Source organism: Salminus brasiliensis, chromosome 7, assembly GCF_030463535.1.
Source record: "Salminus brasiliensis chromosome 7, fSalBra1.hap2, whole genome shotgun sequence".
NCBI classification, from domain to species: Eukaryota; Metazoa; Chordata; class Actinopteri; order Characiformes; family Bryconidae; genus Salminus; species Salminus brasiliensis.
The window spans coordinates 28,552,153-28,570,502 of NC_132884.1; the positions used below are offsets into that span (position 1 = coordinate 28,552,153).

The following is an 18,350-nucleotide window of genomic DNA, read 5'->3' on the forward strand; positions in this document are numbered from 1 at the left end:
TTAATATGTGCTTTAACAAGAAATGCATGATGTGCTACGACCACGGTGATTGGTTAAAAATGCCTGTCAATCAAACCGCGGCAGGAAACAGCAGGATCGAAACTTAAGCGGTGCGAGTCGGTTCTTCCAAGAAATGACGAAACGAAAGTTAAACTACGTATGAAAAAAAAAAAACAGCGCGGGAATTTAAATGTGCGGCTCACAGAGTGTGGCTTAAGAAACACATTTAAACATTTAAAAGAGTTTTTCCTTTCTCAGTACTTATTGTGTTTAAAGAGCCATCGTGTGCCTTCAGCTTAGTCCTACTGTGTTTAAAGGGCCTATCACATAATTTTCCTCATTTTTTGTAATTACAAGATATTGCCTAATATTTAAAAAAGTCCATACTGTTCATATCTGGAGGCTTAAAAACTTGCTGTTGTTGTGATGTCAATACAAATATTAACATATATCCCCTTATTAGACCCACAACAGTGTAGACTGTCTTTTGCAGAGGAGGAGCCAAGTGCCTCCAATCTTGTGCACGTGCACGTCTGTAGCGGTTTGTTAGACGTCATGACTCCTAGCTAGAATATCTGCTGCAAAAACTTTTTTTACTCAACTCTATTCTGTTATACTTGAAGATGTGCTTTGCAATTCCTGTCCTCACCTCTGACAGCAGCCGGAGGTGCAGATACCGGTGCAGATGCCGCAATTCCGGTAACCTCATTTACCCACCTTGTTCTAATACCAATGTGATGGTAACTGGGGGACTGTGGAATTGCCAGTCTGCAGTGCAGAAGGCAGATTTCATTTCAGCTTTTGCTTCTGCTCGGTCTCTAAACTTCCTGGCACTGACTGAGACGTGGATCACCCCGGACAACTCTGCAACTCCAGCTGCCTTTCTCTCCTCTGTGGCGCTTCACCCCGCTCTCTTTTTCTAATCTTGACATTTCCTCTTTTGAATACCATGCTGTTACTGTCTCTTCTCCCACTAGACTTCACATCATTGTTCTCTATCGTTCTCCTGGTCCTTTGGGCAGTTTCGTTGATGAACTGGATGTTCTCTTGAGTGGACTCCCTGTTGACGCCCCACTTATTCTACTCGGCGACTTCAACCTTCCATCAGAGAAACTCCAGTCTTCATGCCTTCTCCCAATCCTATCCTCTTTTGATCTCGCGTTCAACCAGTCTGCACCAACACACAGAGCAGGGAACACTCTGGACCTGATCTTCAGCAGACCTGTCCCTGCTCTGGATGTGGCTGTGACTCCTTTGGACTTCTCTGATCACCACTTTCTCTCCTTCTCACTCCCCCTCTCTGCTCCTTCAACTACCACTTCTGCAAGTTCTTCCACTCTTCACCGCAATCTTCGCTCTGTTTCCCCCTCAGCTCTTGCCTCAACTGTCCTGACCACTCTTCCCCATCTTGAATCTTTCTCCTCTCTCCCACTTGAAACTGCTAAAGACACTCTCCTCTCTTCTATCTCCACCTCTGTCGACCTTCTCTGCCCTTTCTCCCCTAGGTCAGCAAATTCTTCTCCACCTTCCCCGTGGCTGTCAGATGTTCTCCGCAACAACCGTAGAGAGCTAAGACTGGCTGAAAGAAAGTGGCGGAAGTCACAACACGACTCCGACCTCCACTCTTATCAGTCTCTTCTCTCCAGGTTTAGAACGGAAGTTGCTGCCGCTAAAGCATCCTACTACAGGGGCAAATTGGAATCCTCTGCATCTGACCCACGCAAACTATTCACCATCTTCTCCTCTCTCCTCAACCCTCCTACTCCCCCACCTCCCACTACCCTGTCTGCAGATGATTTTGTCTCCTTCTTTGAAGAAAAGGTTGACAAGATCCGCCGATCTTTGCCCCCCGCCTCTACCCCGCTCTCTAGGCACTGCCCTCCTCCTCCCTCTTCTCTGACCTGCTTCTCTCCTCTTTCCACAGATGACCTCCTACATCTTCTCACCTCCAATAATCCTACCACCTGTCCACTAGACCCTGTTCCATCCCCTCTGTTCCAAACAATCGCTCCAAACCTCCTTCCCTTTATCTCCTCTATCATAAACAGCTCTTTGTCGTCAGGTCAGGTACCATCGGCCTTCAAGTCTGCCAGAGTCGTGCCCATTCTAAAGAAACCAACTCTAGACAGCTTGGACATCGGCAACTACAGACCTATCTCTCTTCTCTCTTTTCTCTCAAAGATTCTCGAACGTTCCGTCTACAACCAACTGTCTCTCTTTCTCACTCTCTTTTCTGAACAATCTTCAGGACCCTAACCAGTCTGGCTTCAAAGCTGCACACTCTACTGAAACTGCTCTCATTGCAGTTACAGAGAAGCTCCATGCAGCTAAAGCTGCCAGACTGTCCTCGGTTCTGATCCTTCTTGACCTCTCCGCAGCTTTTGACACAGTGGACCACAAGATCCTCCTGTCTATCCTTGCCGGTCTTGGAATTACTGGCTCTGCATGGCAATGGTTTGCATCATACCTGCAGGGACGCTCATACCAGGTAACATGGCAGGTCGACACGTCCGCTCCTTGTAGTCTCTCCACTGGCTTTCCACAAGGCTCAGTTCTTGGTCCTCTTCTTTTCTCACTCTACACTCACTCTCTTGGTAAAGTGATATCCTCTCATGGATTCTCTTACCACTGTTACGCCGATGACACTCAACTCATGCTCTCTTTCCCACCGTCTGACACACAGGTTTCTGCCCGTATCTCAGCATGCCTCGCCGACGTCTCTTCTTGGATGGCGGCTCACCATCTCAAACTCAACCCCTGCAAGACGGAGCTGCTGTACATCCCGGGAACTGCTGGACCAAGAAACGATCTTGCCATCACCTTTGAGAACTCACTGGTCACTCCTTCTACTGAAGCCCGAAGCCTTGGTGTAGTGATGGATGATCAGTTATCGTTCTCAAGTCATGTTGCAAACGTAACTCGGTCCTGCAGATTTCTTCTGTACAACATCCGGAGAATTCGACCCTTCCTCTCTAGAGAGGCCACCCAGGTGCTTGTTCAGTCTCTCGTCACTTCCAGACTTGACTACTGCAACTCTCTTCTGGCTGGTCTCCCTCTGCGCACCATCAGGCCCCTGCAACTCATCCAGAATGCAGCGGCACGGGTCGTCTTCAATGTCCCAAAATTTAGCCATGTCACTCCACTGCTGCGTTCTCTCCACTGGCTTCCTGTAGCTGCCCGCATCAGATTTAAAACCCTGACGCTGGCCTACAAAGCCAAGAACGGGCCAGCCCCTCCGTATCTGATGGCAATGGTCAAAAGCCGATCCGCACCAAGAGCCCTTCGAGCTTCAAGTACGGCTCGGCTCGACCCGCCATCCCTCAAAATCCGCGGAAGACAAGCGTCCAGGCTTTTTTCTGTCCTGGCACCAAAGTGGTGGAACGAGCTGCCCCTGGGTGTCCGAACGGCTGAGTCGCTCGCGGTCTTCAAACGCAGACTGAAGACCCACCTCTTCAGAGAGTACTTGGACGAATAGTTCTATGGTCGCCTTATTGTATTGTGTTTAGCAATGTCTAAGCTTAGAGGTATCTTTTGAATTATTAGCCTATTCTAACTAGCTAAGGTATTCTTGGGTAAATAGCAAAGCACTTTGTAAGTCGCTCTGGATAAGAGCGTCTGCTAAATGCCTTAAATGTAAATGTAAATGTAAATGTCTTTTCATTTTGACTTTAGCACGAACCAGCGACTTAACGAAGGAGAATCAGAACAAAGACACTTTATAGGCCAGTCTTAAAGGCACAGTAACACACAATTGGTTTCACTCTAAGGTGTACATAGAAATTGAATGAAAGTAAAGAAAAACAGATTGTTCAACTAAAAAGGAAACTTGTCTGTTTGGGTACATAAAATCATACACATATTACAAGTGGACCTTTAGGGGTTTAAAATAAAATGTAGCACACATGTAGGCCTTTTGTGTTTGTTTTCAGACCTAAATAATCCTGACCTAAAAGATCTAAAAGAGAAAACTAGAGCTCAAAACGTTAGCTACTGATAACTGATTAATGTAGTAAGTTTCACTGAGGTTTAATGAACCATCAGCACACAACACGTCTAGCACTACATTCACCTACCTGTGTAACATGGTTCAATTTTAAAGGAAGATAATGAAGCGCTTGTATCCTATAATAATAGCTTCAAAACCACTGTGATGCTTCCTGACTTGTAATAAGGAGAATGGCATTTCTGTTGTTCGCCATGGTATGCTGACAAGTTGTGCTGCCATCGTTTTCATATGTATTTCATGATCATTTTGTTTTCCTCAGGAATTCTGCATTATAGACGTTTTGCTTGATGTTATTATTTGCTTGAATATTGCAAAAGTGAACATGACAAATTAAATTAATCAAACAAACAAACAAAAAAAAACTAACTAGAAGTGTGATTTGTCTTCACTGCAGTAAATCACACTCTCCATGCAAAACATATAAATTCTGACATAATGCTGTATTAAGTCACTCTGGATAAGAGTGTCAGCCAAATTCAGTAAATATTGTAGGAACTACCAACAGTAAGAACTATTCTTTAAAGTCTTTATGCCATTTCAAGGGGTTATAAAAGTTCTTAATGTTTCAAAATGAATGTTAAGTATGATTTCCCAATTACAAAGAACCTGCTGGTGTACAACACAAAACGTATGAAACTGTGGACATTTAATGGTTATTTATTGTAAATAGTAAACATTGACAAAAAAAAACATCAGAAAAAAAACATGACCCAATGAACGAGCATTCACAGTAGGATTAACTATGGTACAGGTTGTATGTCATTTCTTAGATTTTACCCACATTTGATGCCATTATGTATTGTCTGCAACAGAAAGTAGGTTTCTGATCAGGCTTCTGTCTTTATTCAGTGAATTTCGGCCTGCTGTTTTGGTGTTGCATGACATACACCCACTTATTCTGTTTAAAGACTCACAAATGTGAGATTTTGTAGAAAATACATGCATTTTTATGAAAACATGATCATCATAATATGACTACATTTGTGGCATTTAGCTGACGCTCTTATCCAGAGCAACTTACAAGGTTACCTGTATTACAGAGGTGGGTCAGTGTAGTGTTAGGAGTCTTGCCCAAGAACTCTTGTTGGTGTAGCACAGCATAGTCACCCAGACCGGGAATTGAACCCCAGTCTCCCACGTGGTGTGGTAGCTCAGTAGCATGTAGTGGTGTTATCTGTCGCGCCACACCAACCACCAACCACTAGTACTAGGTTGTGAAACATTATACACACAAGGGAAACACAAAGGGGGGGGGGGGGGGGGGCAAAGAGTTACACAGCTTTGGGTTGAGGATTATTATGATTATTGGCAAGAAATTCCATGATAATAAACACCATAACAGACACCATATACAACTGTTGTTGTAGTAACATTGCAAAAATTAGTCTCGTTATTGTTCTTGATATCCTGTTTCATTTGGATTGTGATTGCTGTCCAGTCATTAGGGCTGCACTCTTTCACTTTTCTCTTTTTCTCTGCCCTGAATGCAGAAGTACTAGACATTGTTTCAACTGCTTTACATATACAACCAGTTTGCTGTGAACTATGAAACACACTAAATGTCAAATCTGAGATCAGGTTGCACAACATTATGCTGTGACAAGTCATGTGATTAACCATATGACCAGTGTAAAATTCTTTACACTTGTACACCAGCAGTTGTGGAGCGAGAGAACAATACTCTTTAGTATCTTTCATTTAATTCCCAGTATTAGTCGATGAATTTCCATCATCAGCTTCCTTCATTCTTATTGAACAGTAATCATTCCATCCTCCCAGCTTTCCTGGTTCATTATCATGTCTCCTTCCTCATTCATGTTGTTTAGCAAGTATTTAATTCCTGCCTTGACACCAGTCTTAAGCCCTGCCCCCAGAGCATATCCAGCCACACCTGCGGCCCCGCCAGTTACAGCCATAAGGGCGTCAGTGCCCAGATCCACAGCGCTTAGAATGGCTCTCTCTTTTGCAGTGCTGGAGCAATTAACAGATGCATAATAAACAGCAGTGCCCAGGTTGTAAAGCGTGGACACTCCAGGGATCCACTCCACTACGGTATAGACACGCTCCTCATTTTCATTCTTGCAGCTTTGAAACTGAGGAACTGCATGCCTGCGCCGGCGCACAGGCCCCATCCCACACCTCTGAATCCAGCTCTCTGATTGGTTTGGGGAAACCAAGGGCACTACCCGGCTGCCAGGCCTTAGGATGACACGATACAGCTTAGGATTGGAGTCTCCATCCTTGGTCACTCCTGCACAGTTGGTTCCTAGGCTTTGACAAGCCTGCTTGGCTTTGCTTAGGTGAAGATACCCAGCATGGTCAGCTGTTTTACCCAGTAACTGAGTGCCCTTGACCTTCAGCCAGCCTCTGCACTGGTTATTTTGCCCAGAAAGCCCGTCTGTATTCTCGCCTGCTTCTGCCAACTGCTGGATGTTAAACATCACTGCTTGTAGGTGGCGCTGTGAGTAATTGTTCAGGCTAGGAGTGGAGGAGTAAGTGTGCAGAGAGGTGTTTTTACCCAACTTCATCAGGGTCACAATATCTTCCAGGAGCTCTTGCGTATCGTTCTGTCCAAGTAGCATGTATAGGTTCATGACCAGTGACTGGGCTTCTGCTGGACATTGTGCAGAAATCAGCACAGGAACCATCACCAGGGCCAGCAACTCCTGTGAAAAGCCTTCGCCGCTCCATGGCCCTGCAGCCAGCTCTGCACAGCTCATGTTTCCTCTGAGATGGACCACACCATGTAGAGAGGCTGCAAGGGTGGAGATAAATTGGTGGGCAAAGTCAACCCTTGGTTCATTCTTCATACTCATTTCATCTTGATTGCCAGGTCTGGCCACCTGTTTCTGCTCTGTATCTTGGCTTATAGCCATCTGTGGCTCAGGTGAAGAAATCATAGACACGCTGGCAGTGGAGATGACTGGCAGAAGGCTGTTCTTGAGACCAGGAGGGGGTGGAGCTCTGGCATGAATCATGTCAGACAGCAGGAAGTGGATCAGAAGCAGCCACTTGAGTTTGGAGCTCCTTGCCACCATGGTGATGTGCACAAAATAGGCAAAAACAAGCTTTCTATGAGAGAAACAGAGGCGTTAACAAGAGGCATTTGTGCATAATGTTGCAAACAAAACCTTTTATCTACAAACTGATAACCTCATAAGAGATCATTATGATCATGATCATATGAACATGATCATTATGCCACCTCATCCAAACTCCCAAACTCATCCCAAATGTATTGGATGGAGCATCGTCATTCAAATAGACACAGTCCTACTGCCCCACAGTTCAATGCTGGGTGGCTTCATACTAATAGGTTTATGTTCATCTGCTCCATGGATGGCTGTGGCATCACCGTAAACCAAACCCAGCAATCTCCTGATGATAGAGCCAATTTTTAGACTGCTTTTTATATGACAGAGAATCTGGACTCCATAGGGGGCTATGTGCAACAAAAACTCATGTGTATATATGTGAGTGGGAGACCACACACACACACAAGTATGTCAGACTGTGTGAACAGCTGTGAGTTGTTGGAGTACTCAACGGGAACTCCAGTGGAAATGCTCAGCACTGATGCAGAAAGCATAGAACTGAATGCATTGACTGCAACCTTTCAGTCTTCCATAGCTGTACTGCACACAGAACCCCTCTCATCTCTGTTTAACTAGACCTGACCTACATGGTTTTGTTTCTCGAGTAAGAAATGCAAACAGAAATGCTCTTACACTGGGGCACTGCCTGGCATAATGCCAGACTCTGTGTAGCTAGACCATGTCCAGTTTCAAGCAGCACTTTCCAGTAAAGCTTTTACTCTTTGCTGACACATTTCTCCCATAACCACAGCCTATATTTACTGCAACAATATTTTCTGCATGAAGTAAATGTACAGTGTTTTTAACTCTTATTATTAAAGCTTTTGCTTTAATGTTCTGTCTCAAAGCTGTATACGCAGATATCAAACTCTTTTTGTTGTTTTATTCAGTAATCATTTATACAATATAAGCAATATAAACTAAGCATTATTATTAAACACTAAATAGTAAGCTGCAATTAACTGTTCATAGTTATAGTATATATTTTTTTTCACCAGTCATGCACAGTTCCATTTGTCTATTTGGACGCACCAAATGTTCCTGCTATGAAATTAAATATTTTGTATGTGTATCAGTAAACAAATTGCTGACATTGTTAAAAATGTTGCAAATTATGATTATTCGATTATATTAATTTGATTTAATTGTACAGTTTGTTTTAAAGCTGTATGCTTTTACTTTAAATCACTTTCTTTCTAAATATCCTAAAAATAAGAACAGTTTCTGCTCTTACCTTAATTCCGTTTGGCAGAAAGTGTGTGATTCTCTCTCTCTCTCTCTCTCTCTCTCTGTATGTATGTGTGTGTGTGTGTGTGTGTGTGTGTGTGTGGACTTGGCCCCCTTTCTCACTGGGGAATATGGGCTCACGTGGAGAGGGTCCATGTTTTCTAAAGGCGTATTGTTTGTTTATCCCCGTGTCCCCTCTCTTCCTCTCTTCTCTCTCGCTCTTCTTCTCTTCTCCTCCTCTCTCTTGGACCACTGGGGACGGTTCTCCTTTGTTTCTGACCCAGATATTCTACAACACTTTTCGTTCATGCCTGAGGGGGTTGCTAGATGTGTGTGCGCGTGTTTTCACATATGAGTGTGTATGGGATATATGTGTATTCGAGGGAGAATATTGTGTGAATATCACAGAGCAAAAGGCTTCAGGACGTTACTGTTAGCCTAAAAGAAAACTTTTCTCTCTAGCAGCTCCTTATAGCTCCTTATAACCATACACGTCTCCCACTGATCAAAATGTGCAAACCACCCCAGAGCACATGCACATCTCAAGGTCACATCTGTACACACAGATTCATGCACACAAAGGCTTTTTTACATTTAAATGTGCCAAAGATGGCATTTGTTCACTATTTTAAGTTGTCCGTTGCATGTATGTGTCTTTGGTTGGTGTGAAAAATGCTTCAAGTCTATTCTTTTAATATTATAACCTTATTACTTTAGATTTTCACAAATCCTTCTGCTTATATTGGTTGGTTTCCGACACCACACATTATGGCATAGCTTTAGCACATTAACAAAAACACCACTTACAGTTGGTTAGCTTTTAGCCTTGCCCCCCACTCGCTTCCCTGAGTTTGGGTTTCTCAAGCCTAAGCAGTAAAACAAGTAAGCTGGTGCTTTCCCGTCTGATGTGTGTTTAGTTGTAGTTTGGTAGTTAAGTTTGTGGACAGTGGAGACAGGAGATGATCCCCTTTTCCCTCTGCGGCTTTCACTCTGTCATGTGCCGAGCTCCCCTTCTGTGGACACAGGCACAGGACAAGCCACCTGTACTCCCATAACTAGTCCGGCAGTGATGTGCAGCTCTCTAGTATCAACAACACCATATTCTACTTTAGTCGTTGTCACATTTAACCATTTCAGCAGCTTTGACTGCGTTTGCTAGTGCTCTCGGTGTATGTTCATTTTAGGAGTGTAACTATATCAAGACTCTAATAGAACAGGTTGTGGCGGGTGGGGGGGGGACAGTGGTTCATGGTATGTACCGAAGAGTACATGGAAGTGGTTCACTTCCATGTACCGAACTCTTATTATTCAGGTATGCTAAGATAAATACAGTTCTAGAGCCTGATATTCTAGAGCCTTTTTAATGTCTGTCTAAAGAATTGTAGTTTTAGTTAAGCAAATTTCCCTTATTTTTGAGATGCTTCATTTCATACCTTCTGCTCATTTTTAAAGCTGAATTAAGGTAAAATGTAAAAAAGGGTGAAAATGCCCTGTATTTGTTTTTCTCTTTGTGTTTATTTTAACATACAGGCAAAGGTCAGCCACAGCCACTAAAGTGCAGCGTGACACATGCATGCACACTCACACTTAGCAGTTCAGACATTACTAGGCCACAGAGAAATCGTGTGTATACAGGTCCAAATCTAAAAAGAATGATTCTGTTTTGAGTCTTTAATTACTATATAGTAAAGCAGAGATCACTAACAGTTGGACATGCTTCCAGTTCTGGGCCCAGATGCTGTTCTATCCAGACCTGAAACTATAACCAACAAACTATAGAGAACTATTTCATTTTCCCATAGTGTTTATTAAACTAGCTTGAGAAATTGTTCTCTAACTAAAGCCTTTTGATTTTGTATTATTAAATACCCTTGCTGTTCCCTATCCGGTAGCTCCACCATGCCAGTGCACAATCTATTGCCATGTGCAGTTTGTGGTGGCCACTCTGAATGCCTTCATCAGTGGTCAGTTTCTGATCATAAAGCCACATTTGTAAATCAGACTAAACAATTTGGAGTTGGAACAGTGTCACTCAAAATCTCAGACACTGCAGGTATTTTTCTTATAATAGTGTCCTATTGAGGAACATCCACCATTTCCAGCTTGGATTCACCTCCATCAACACCACAAACGTGCTGTACACACATGCAGCTGAGGGTACGGGAGGGGAACAGTCTCCATCTGATGTATGATGTGCCTGAACCCAATTTTTATACACGTATCATAGTGTGACCCATTCGTTTCTAATGACTGGTCATCTTTAACCAGGAACACCTAATGCCTGAAATTTGAAAATCCTGATGGAATATTTCACAAGTACAAAAAGCCACTAGGAGGAGCTGGAGCACACACAATGGACGTTGTTTTCGTCTTTTAAGAGAAACAAAAGAACTACACCAATTTTAAAAATGACACAGACTGTGATATTACAGAAATTATCTAAACTGTATTTACAGTTAATATTTAAAGTAAATAATCTACTGTTAGAAGTTAATAACTGTTTGCTTGTGTAATGATGAATAGCTGAATAGCTAATCAAATAGCTAAAACTCAACATAATATTAATGTAAGTATTAAGAAACCATGGATTATAATCTTTCAAGGGCAATTTAGCACGATTTCTTTAAACCCAACTTGGCCAAAGAACATATATATATACACATATTTATATATATTATATGCTTTTTTAAAGGTCACAGTGTCTAAAAGTCTAAAAGATCACATGCATTTTTAGCATGTTTTATTAGCCAAATTCTCAAAATCTAAATCTCTAGAATTCTAAACACTAAAAATCATTAAAAAAATGAACTGCCTGTGTAAATAATATGAACTTAAATAAAGAGCACCTTCGACACCAATTTTATTTGTTGCTTATTTAGAGCAAAATTGTCCAATTCTGATTTTGGTAGATTCTGAAGGTGCACCCCATGGAACTGCATTGGTGTAATCAGCTACATCAAATCACAAATCTGTCCCATTAAAACATGTATCTCCAAAATGAAACATTTATTTTATAGAATTTCTATATATTTGAGAATTTCTATTGGTCGATTCATCCAATAGAGAATTACGTACATCTCCAGTTACAGCTACAGCTCCGGAGTTCAAACCATGGAAAAAAATGAAAATAGGCAAGATGGAGAGACATGTTTTTCATTGGACAGCAGTAATATACACATTAATTACACATCTGAAAAATATTTAAAATAATAAAGTTTTTGTACACTTTTAACTTACATTGTTTATATAGTTCAATTTATTTATATAAGTATAGTTAATTAAAGTAACCTACAAATGTAGTTAACCCCCATCCACACAAGTAGGGTGACCATTAGCATCCATCAAATGTTTTGTATCCCACAAATGAGTAATACATGGTAAGACTGCCCTTTATAAACTCATCATTCAGTTGTTTAAGGTGACATGACCTCCACTGCTGTGAACAAAACACAATCCATTACTTGTGACCATTATGTACAAACACATACATCTGACTCTGTCCTTTATCACTCAGCAGTGACCTTAAAAACTGTAAATGCTCCAGGATGAATGAGCAAGAGGAACTTCCTCCAAATCACACACTACTCTTACTCTTAGTGAAGACACACCAGCTCTGATTGCATTGCGAAGGTTACAGAAATGGGGACAGTGTTGGTGGGATTGGGTTAGGGGGTGCTAAGAGAAACACTGAAAAGTGTGATAAACTCATTCACACACACACTGGCCCAAAACACAGTGGCACTCAGGCTGGCGCAAATGTGAGAGCACACACACTTACAGCAATCCATTATAGTGAAACCCCAGGAGAAATGGACACCTCACAGCTGATAATGAATACCGGATGATGTGTGTGTGTGTGTGTGTGTGTGTATATGTTTGTGTGTGCTCCCCTATAAGGGCACCACTGCAGCTGTACTTCTTCCTTTATCCCTTTTAGATTTCTAGAAGTTAGAAGCTGCAGTTACCCCCAGTAATAACCAAACCACGCAGTAATACAGTATAGATTATTAGCTCTTTAAATGAAAATACATTCTGCAGAAAATAAACTTTAAAGTCACACCACATTTGTGTATGAATATGCAGTGCAATGCAGTTTCATCTGATTAACAATGTAATACCAAACACATGTAATACTGTTCAACGTCTGAGGGCTAGCGTCTGCTCGTAGCAAAGCTTGGGATAAAGCAAGTAAAACACTTTATCTCCAAGACAATCATGACTCATATGACACAAACACACTTAATCCATATTGCTGACAGGTTGTTGATAAAGTGCTTTCCTTTTATCTGTTGCCCTGGGTGAAACTCGTCCACACCCCAGACCCAATCGGCCAATAAGTGAGCACACTCCAGCATCAATCATAAATCAATCAACCTGTCATGTGATATTTGGGGGGCTGTATTTCCCTTAGGTTGTACTTTTATGAATGTCAGGGAGGACAGAGTGACCACCTATGAAATATTTAGGGACTTTGTCAAATGAACCAACACACGCACACACACACGCACACACACACACACACACACACACACACACACATTATTATAAATAATACTTTTTCTTTTTTAGAAAATATTGACATAGCTCAATTAATGAGTGGTAATAACACTGAATAGATGTAAAAAAAAAAAAAAACAATATATCAACTACAGTTTACAAATAAATGTGAAATAATGACTTGTACTATTTCTGTTTACGGTTTAGATTAGTATCTACAGACTCTAAAAGTATTAGAACAACAAGGCTAGTTTTTTTGTTTGTTTTTGTCCAGCTTTGAAGACATTTAGGTTTGAGATCAAATGATGAGTTTGAGACAATAGTTTAGAATCACAGCTTGTATTTGATATTAAATATTAGATATGATATTTCCATCTAGATTTGTTAAAGAACTTAGAACGTAGTCATCACTGCTGTCACACCATTCAATGTTTAGGTCAGCAAAAGTATAATATTTTATTGCATATCTTTTTGCAATAACTGCATCAATCTGGTGACATGATGAATTCGCCAAGCTTTCGCCATTCTTCTTTTGTGAATTTAAGGAAGCAAATGACAAAACTGAAAAACTACATAAAAAAAACCCTAAAAACTAACATGAGGACAAGACAGGCCTACACCAGGCCTTCTAGTTCATACTGCTGGTGAGGGGTTCATATCTTGGTATGGCCTCTATATTTCTGCTTTCAAAGAGTTCATTGAACAGTGGACTGTGATACATTCACCTATGCTCCCTGGAGGTTGTTGTTGAGGTCACTGACTTTGGGTTTTCTCACAGCTTTGTTATTAACTGCTGTTGTTTTCCATGGTTGAACTTATTGTTAGTACCCTGTGGGGGGGGGGGGGGGGGGGGTTCAGCACATTCCAAATTGTCCAATGCTTTCCAATGTCTCTGATTCATTTCCTCTTGTTTCTCTGCTTCGAATAAGCTTGCTGGTCTTCCACAGACGACTCTCATCCTGACAGTTTATCCTTTTAAACTGCAAATGTAGTCTTCACAGGTGAAGACACAGGGCTCAGACCACAGGTAGACAGTGTATATTTACATGCTCTAATACTACTATAAATCCAATACAGGGAGAGCAGGGAATACAGAAGAATATGAGCTTATTAGCTAACTCTGGCACATTGGCATTTACACATTGGTGGCTACTGATATGTTGTGTAAAATTTATCTGATAAATAAATAAATAAATAAATAGTACTACTTTAATTTGTATATACCTTGTGTGTGTGTGTGTGTGTGTGTATGTAGAGGTGGTTAGGTTTGGAAATGCGAGCTGATTGTTATGTACAGGCTCTATTAGCGAAGTGTTAGTTCTGTCACTGGGTGACTTTTAACAAAGGTGGCAGATTGAGTTCACAGAGAGTGAGAGAAAGTCTGGGGATCAGTGTGTGTGACTGTATGAGTGATGGATAGTACTGTATGTACCATCACCACTGAAATAAGTCATCTATCTTATGTGTGTGGGAGTATTTTCGTCCTGTCTTTATGCCTCATGTCCGTTTACACACACACACACACACACGCACACACACACACACAAACACAAAGCCAGTTTCTCATAAACTCAGCAACAACATCTCAGAGAATCACACAGTGTGTCTCAGCAGTGCTGACATGGTAATTACGCAGCTGTGTCAAGAGCTGCGTTTCTGGCAACATTGTTATTTATTAATAATAAGCTGTTAAATATCTTTAACACCAACAAACCAAGCTAATTCTCTGAAAGTTCATCTTACAATAACAGTACGTGTGTGATGTGTAATGTCATTTCTATTCTGAAGATGAAGCGCTTCAGTCAGGACATAGAGTACAGAGTCTGTGTGGAACTGTGAGGTTACATTAAACTACACATCCCTGAGATTTTCCTCCTCGCTGCTGGAAAACAGCACTTGCAGAGACACCTGCATCAATTAAAAATACTCGTCTAATCAGGTAAATATGCCCAGGGTCTCAGTGCAATATCCTTTTCAAATCTTGCAGACATCACTACTCATTATCTGCTGGGATAAGAAGCCAAATTCCATCAAGAGGGAGAGAGAGATGGAGAACAAGACCATTAACATCATGTCTTTGTGTGGCTGAACGACATTACATTGTCATGGCATCATGGCATCATTTCCCTCCTCCTTTTAATCTAACTTCTGCATTTATGTAGGTTTTAGATTTCACTGAGGGAAAAATCCACTGTTAGAGAATGCCAGTGGGTGTGATTTGTGCAGCTGTTGGAGCAAAAGTAGGGAGCAAAAAGGCAATAGTAGAAAGTAACAATAAGGCTGTGGAGTTTACCTGCTTAAATACTATTAGCAACATGCTGATTGTGTGCCCACAAAACAGGAATGTTTCTGTCACCTCAACAAGTTTATATTACTTTTTAAAATAAGGGTCTTCAAGAACAGCTTTTTCCCACTGCTATAAGGCTATTAAATTGCCACCAGCATGTTGTGTAGAATTAATGAGAATCAATCAATCAATTATTTTATAAGTTTGCAGTTTGATAAACTGTTATCTGACTGTTCTGTCAGGCTACACCAATGACTGTAGAAAACATGGACAGTGCAACACCTCTCAAAAGTAAAGCAACCACGGTTCTAGCGCCTCTGCTGGCTGGTTGCAGTATGATGCGTAGCTTTGCCCATTCCCATATGTTTTAATGACAACACTGCCCATTTTCAATCTCACGTTATTCCTCTAAACTTTCTTTCCCTTTCCAGTGTCTAATTCCAACAGTTTTCCCTGTGCTAACAGTGGCACAGAAATCCCAGAAATCTCCCAGAAATCAGTTTGTAACCCTACATCACTCCTCAGAGCATGCATGAACTGTGAGCTCTGAATCTTGTGAGAAGAGGTGAGACTCAACATGGCGGCGTCCTGCTGGTGAACACAACTCTGCAGCTAAACATCATTATTTTTAACAAGATGTGTTTTACATACATAACTCTTTGATTTTCTCAGGGGAGAACCTTAAGCTGCTTTTGGACAACTTTGGAATTCATGATGGTGGATTCTTGCAAATCCAGGTATTTAGTGAACCCCAAGAAACAGAAGAAAGACTGCCAAGAACACTGACATTCGAACCACAGCGCTGAGTTCGCTATATTCTATCAATGGCATTATGTGAATCTATGCGTAAGGAGTTGTGAAAAAGCCTCAAATATAGGCAATACAATGGAAATAGACACAATCAGGAATGATTCCCAAAGGAAGTCCAAGGTGTTCCTGACATGTATTATCGTAACATGTGTGATAACCTCATATTCACTGGAATTGAGGAGGAGGATGCTGAAAAAAGTAAAGCTTTTTTAAAAAAAAGCTTTCTCCTAAAACTGTGAACACAACTACGTTCCACTGTGTTCAGAGACTTTGCGTTAAAACACGAATTCTCTACAGGACCAATAATAGCTTCATTTGAACATTACAAGCTAAAAGAACTGGTTAAAAGCAAAGAAAGAGAACTCAAAGGAACACACTACAACATGAAGGAAATAAATGTACTAAGAAGAAAACGTGTCCCTATAATGAGATGCTCTGGGTGTGTGTGTGTACTCACTGCCCCTAACACATGTGTGTGTGTGAGTGTGTGTTCACTACCAGATGGGTTAAATGCGGAGGACACATTTCGCTGTACAGTGCACACTGTACAGTGACAAATACGTGCACCTTACCTTACCTTACAAACACAGAGGAGAAGTTCAACAAACTTTATATATGAAATCAGCTTTATCATGACTCTAATATAACACTGGGGTTATTGGTGAATGAGTTAATGTTACAGAAGAAGAAGCCAAGTCTATATAAAAAATAATCACTAATAATCAGTCAATTTATTTTTTTGTATCCAAGCGCCCAACCAGCACAAATGTACCGTAGACCTTCCCTCTACACCTGCCACTTCCCCAAATACATGCCACTGTAATTAGTGGCCATGCCCCAGTATCATTTAACTTTCATTGCAAGTAACCCAGACTGCCCGAAGCAAGATGACGCTTCAATATACATTTATCCAGAAACTTCACCCACATTACTCTGGGGGACAGGCTAAACATGCTAAAGACCCTAAAGAAGTAATTCAACTGGAAATGAAATATCTACAATTTCAATGTGATAAATAATCAATAAAAGAACACATTGCCAGCAAAAGTTATGTTACAAAGTATTGAGTAGAACTTTTGTTATTGACCAAATACTTATTTTCCACCATAATTAAATACTAAATACTTTTTTTGCCCCACTGTATAAAGAATTCTGCAGGGGACACCTTGGTCACACCACAGGAAATAAATACCACATTTCAAGCATTTTACAAGGAACTATATACTTCTATATAACTATATACTTCTATATAACTATATACTTCTATATATATATATATATATATATATATATATACATATATATATATGTGTGTGTGTGTGTGTGTGTGTGTGTGTGTAACAACTTTTGAAATTCTACCAAACTGACCTTAGCGAATGCAGAAACAGTGAAAAGACCAAAAACTTTTTCAAAATGACACAAGATATACAGCACACCTCTGGATTCCCATCTCATATGAACACAGCCCTTATTTCAGAACTGCTTAAGCCTGACAAAAGCCCAAAACTAGATAAGATTCATTTTTGAAAAGCTGTTTCAATCAGATTTCCCCCAGCCAACAACACTAGATGTCATAATTACCTCTTTAGATGCTGAAAAAGCATTTGATAGTGTCAAGAAGAAGTACCTGTTCACTACATTGCAGAAATTTAGCTTTGGGAAATCATTTATTCATTGGATAAGGACATTATACACTTCACTCATGGCCACAGTCACCACTAGAGTTCCAAACTGGACAGAGGCACCAGACAAGGATGCTTATTGTTTCCATCGCTATTTGCAATTTGTATAGAACCACTCCCAGCAGCAATCAGACAAAATAGAAACATCAAAGATATCATCTAACAGAACACTCAGCGCGAGGTCTTCTGCTACATCTACAGGATCCATTCAGCTCAAAGCAGCAGGAAATAACACTTATAGATGCTAATAGATACAAAACATTCAGCAATTGATTCAACTGGAGCAAATCTATAATTCTCCCTGTTCACAAGGGGGGTCGTAATGCTGTACCCCAAAACCAATTTCCTGCTTTTATCATTGGCAACATAAAATACCAGCACATTCTGATGTCCTCTGAACTGCCAAAGCAATCTACTCTTAATGTTCAAACACTGCTGAAAATAATAGAAGAAGGTCTATAATGCTGGATGAACTTACCTGATTTCATATATTGATTTTATACATTCAGATAAGATTTTTAGTTGCAGCTTACTGCAATTTAGCTTAGTCTGTTTCCGTTGGCATAGTGGTGCCACAAGTAGTGTGTGTACCACATAGCTCCATGGGCCTGGGCTTCTAGGTTCGAGGCCTCTCTCTAAACTCTGCTTGTGAGGAGTGTGATTTGGTGTGTCATCTCTGTGTCTGTATAACACTGCAACCCTGACCAAGAAGGAGCAGAACAGAAGATGGGTGGATGTTTCCAGTG

At 40.9% G+C, this 18,350-nt stretch overlaps 1 protein-coding gene across 1 annotated transcript; it reads right to left on the minus strand.

Annotated features, from left to right (window-relative positions):
• Nucleotides 1-4,705: 4,705 nt before the first annotated feature.
• Nucleotides 4,706-8,381, minus strand: apof (apolipoprotein F). Its single transcript, XM_072683064.1, has 2 exons — nt 8,336-8,381; nt 4,706-7,078 (listed from the first exon to the last, which is right to left on the minus strand). The coding sequence occupies exon 2, from the start codon at nt 7,042-7,044 to the stop codon at nt 5,755-5,757; it is 1,290 nt and encodes a 429-aa protein (XP_072539165.1). The 5' UTR covers nt 7,045-7,078; nt 8,336-8,381; the 3' UTR covers nt 4,706-5,754.
• Nucleotides 8,382-18,350: the final 9,969 nt, after the last annotated feature.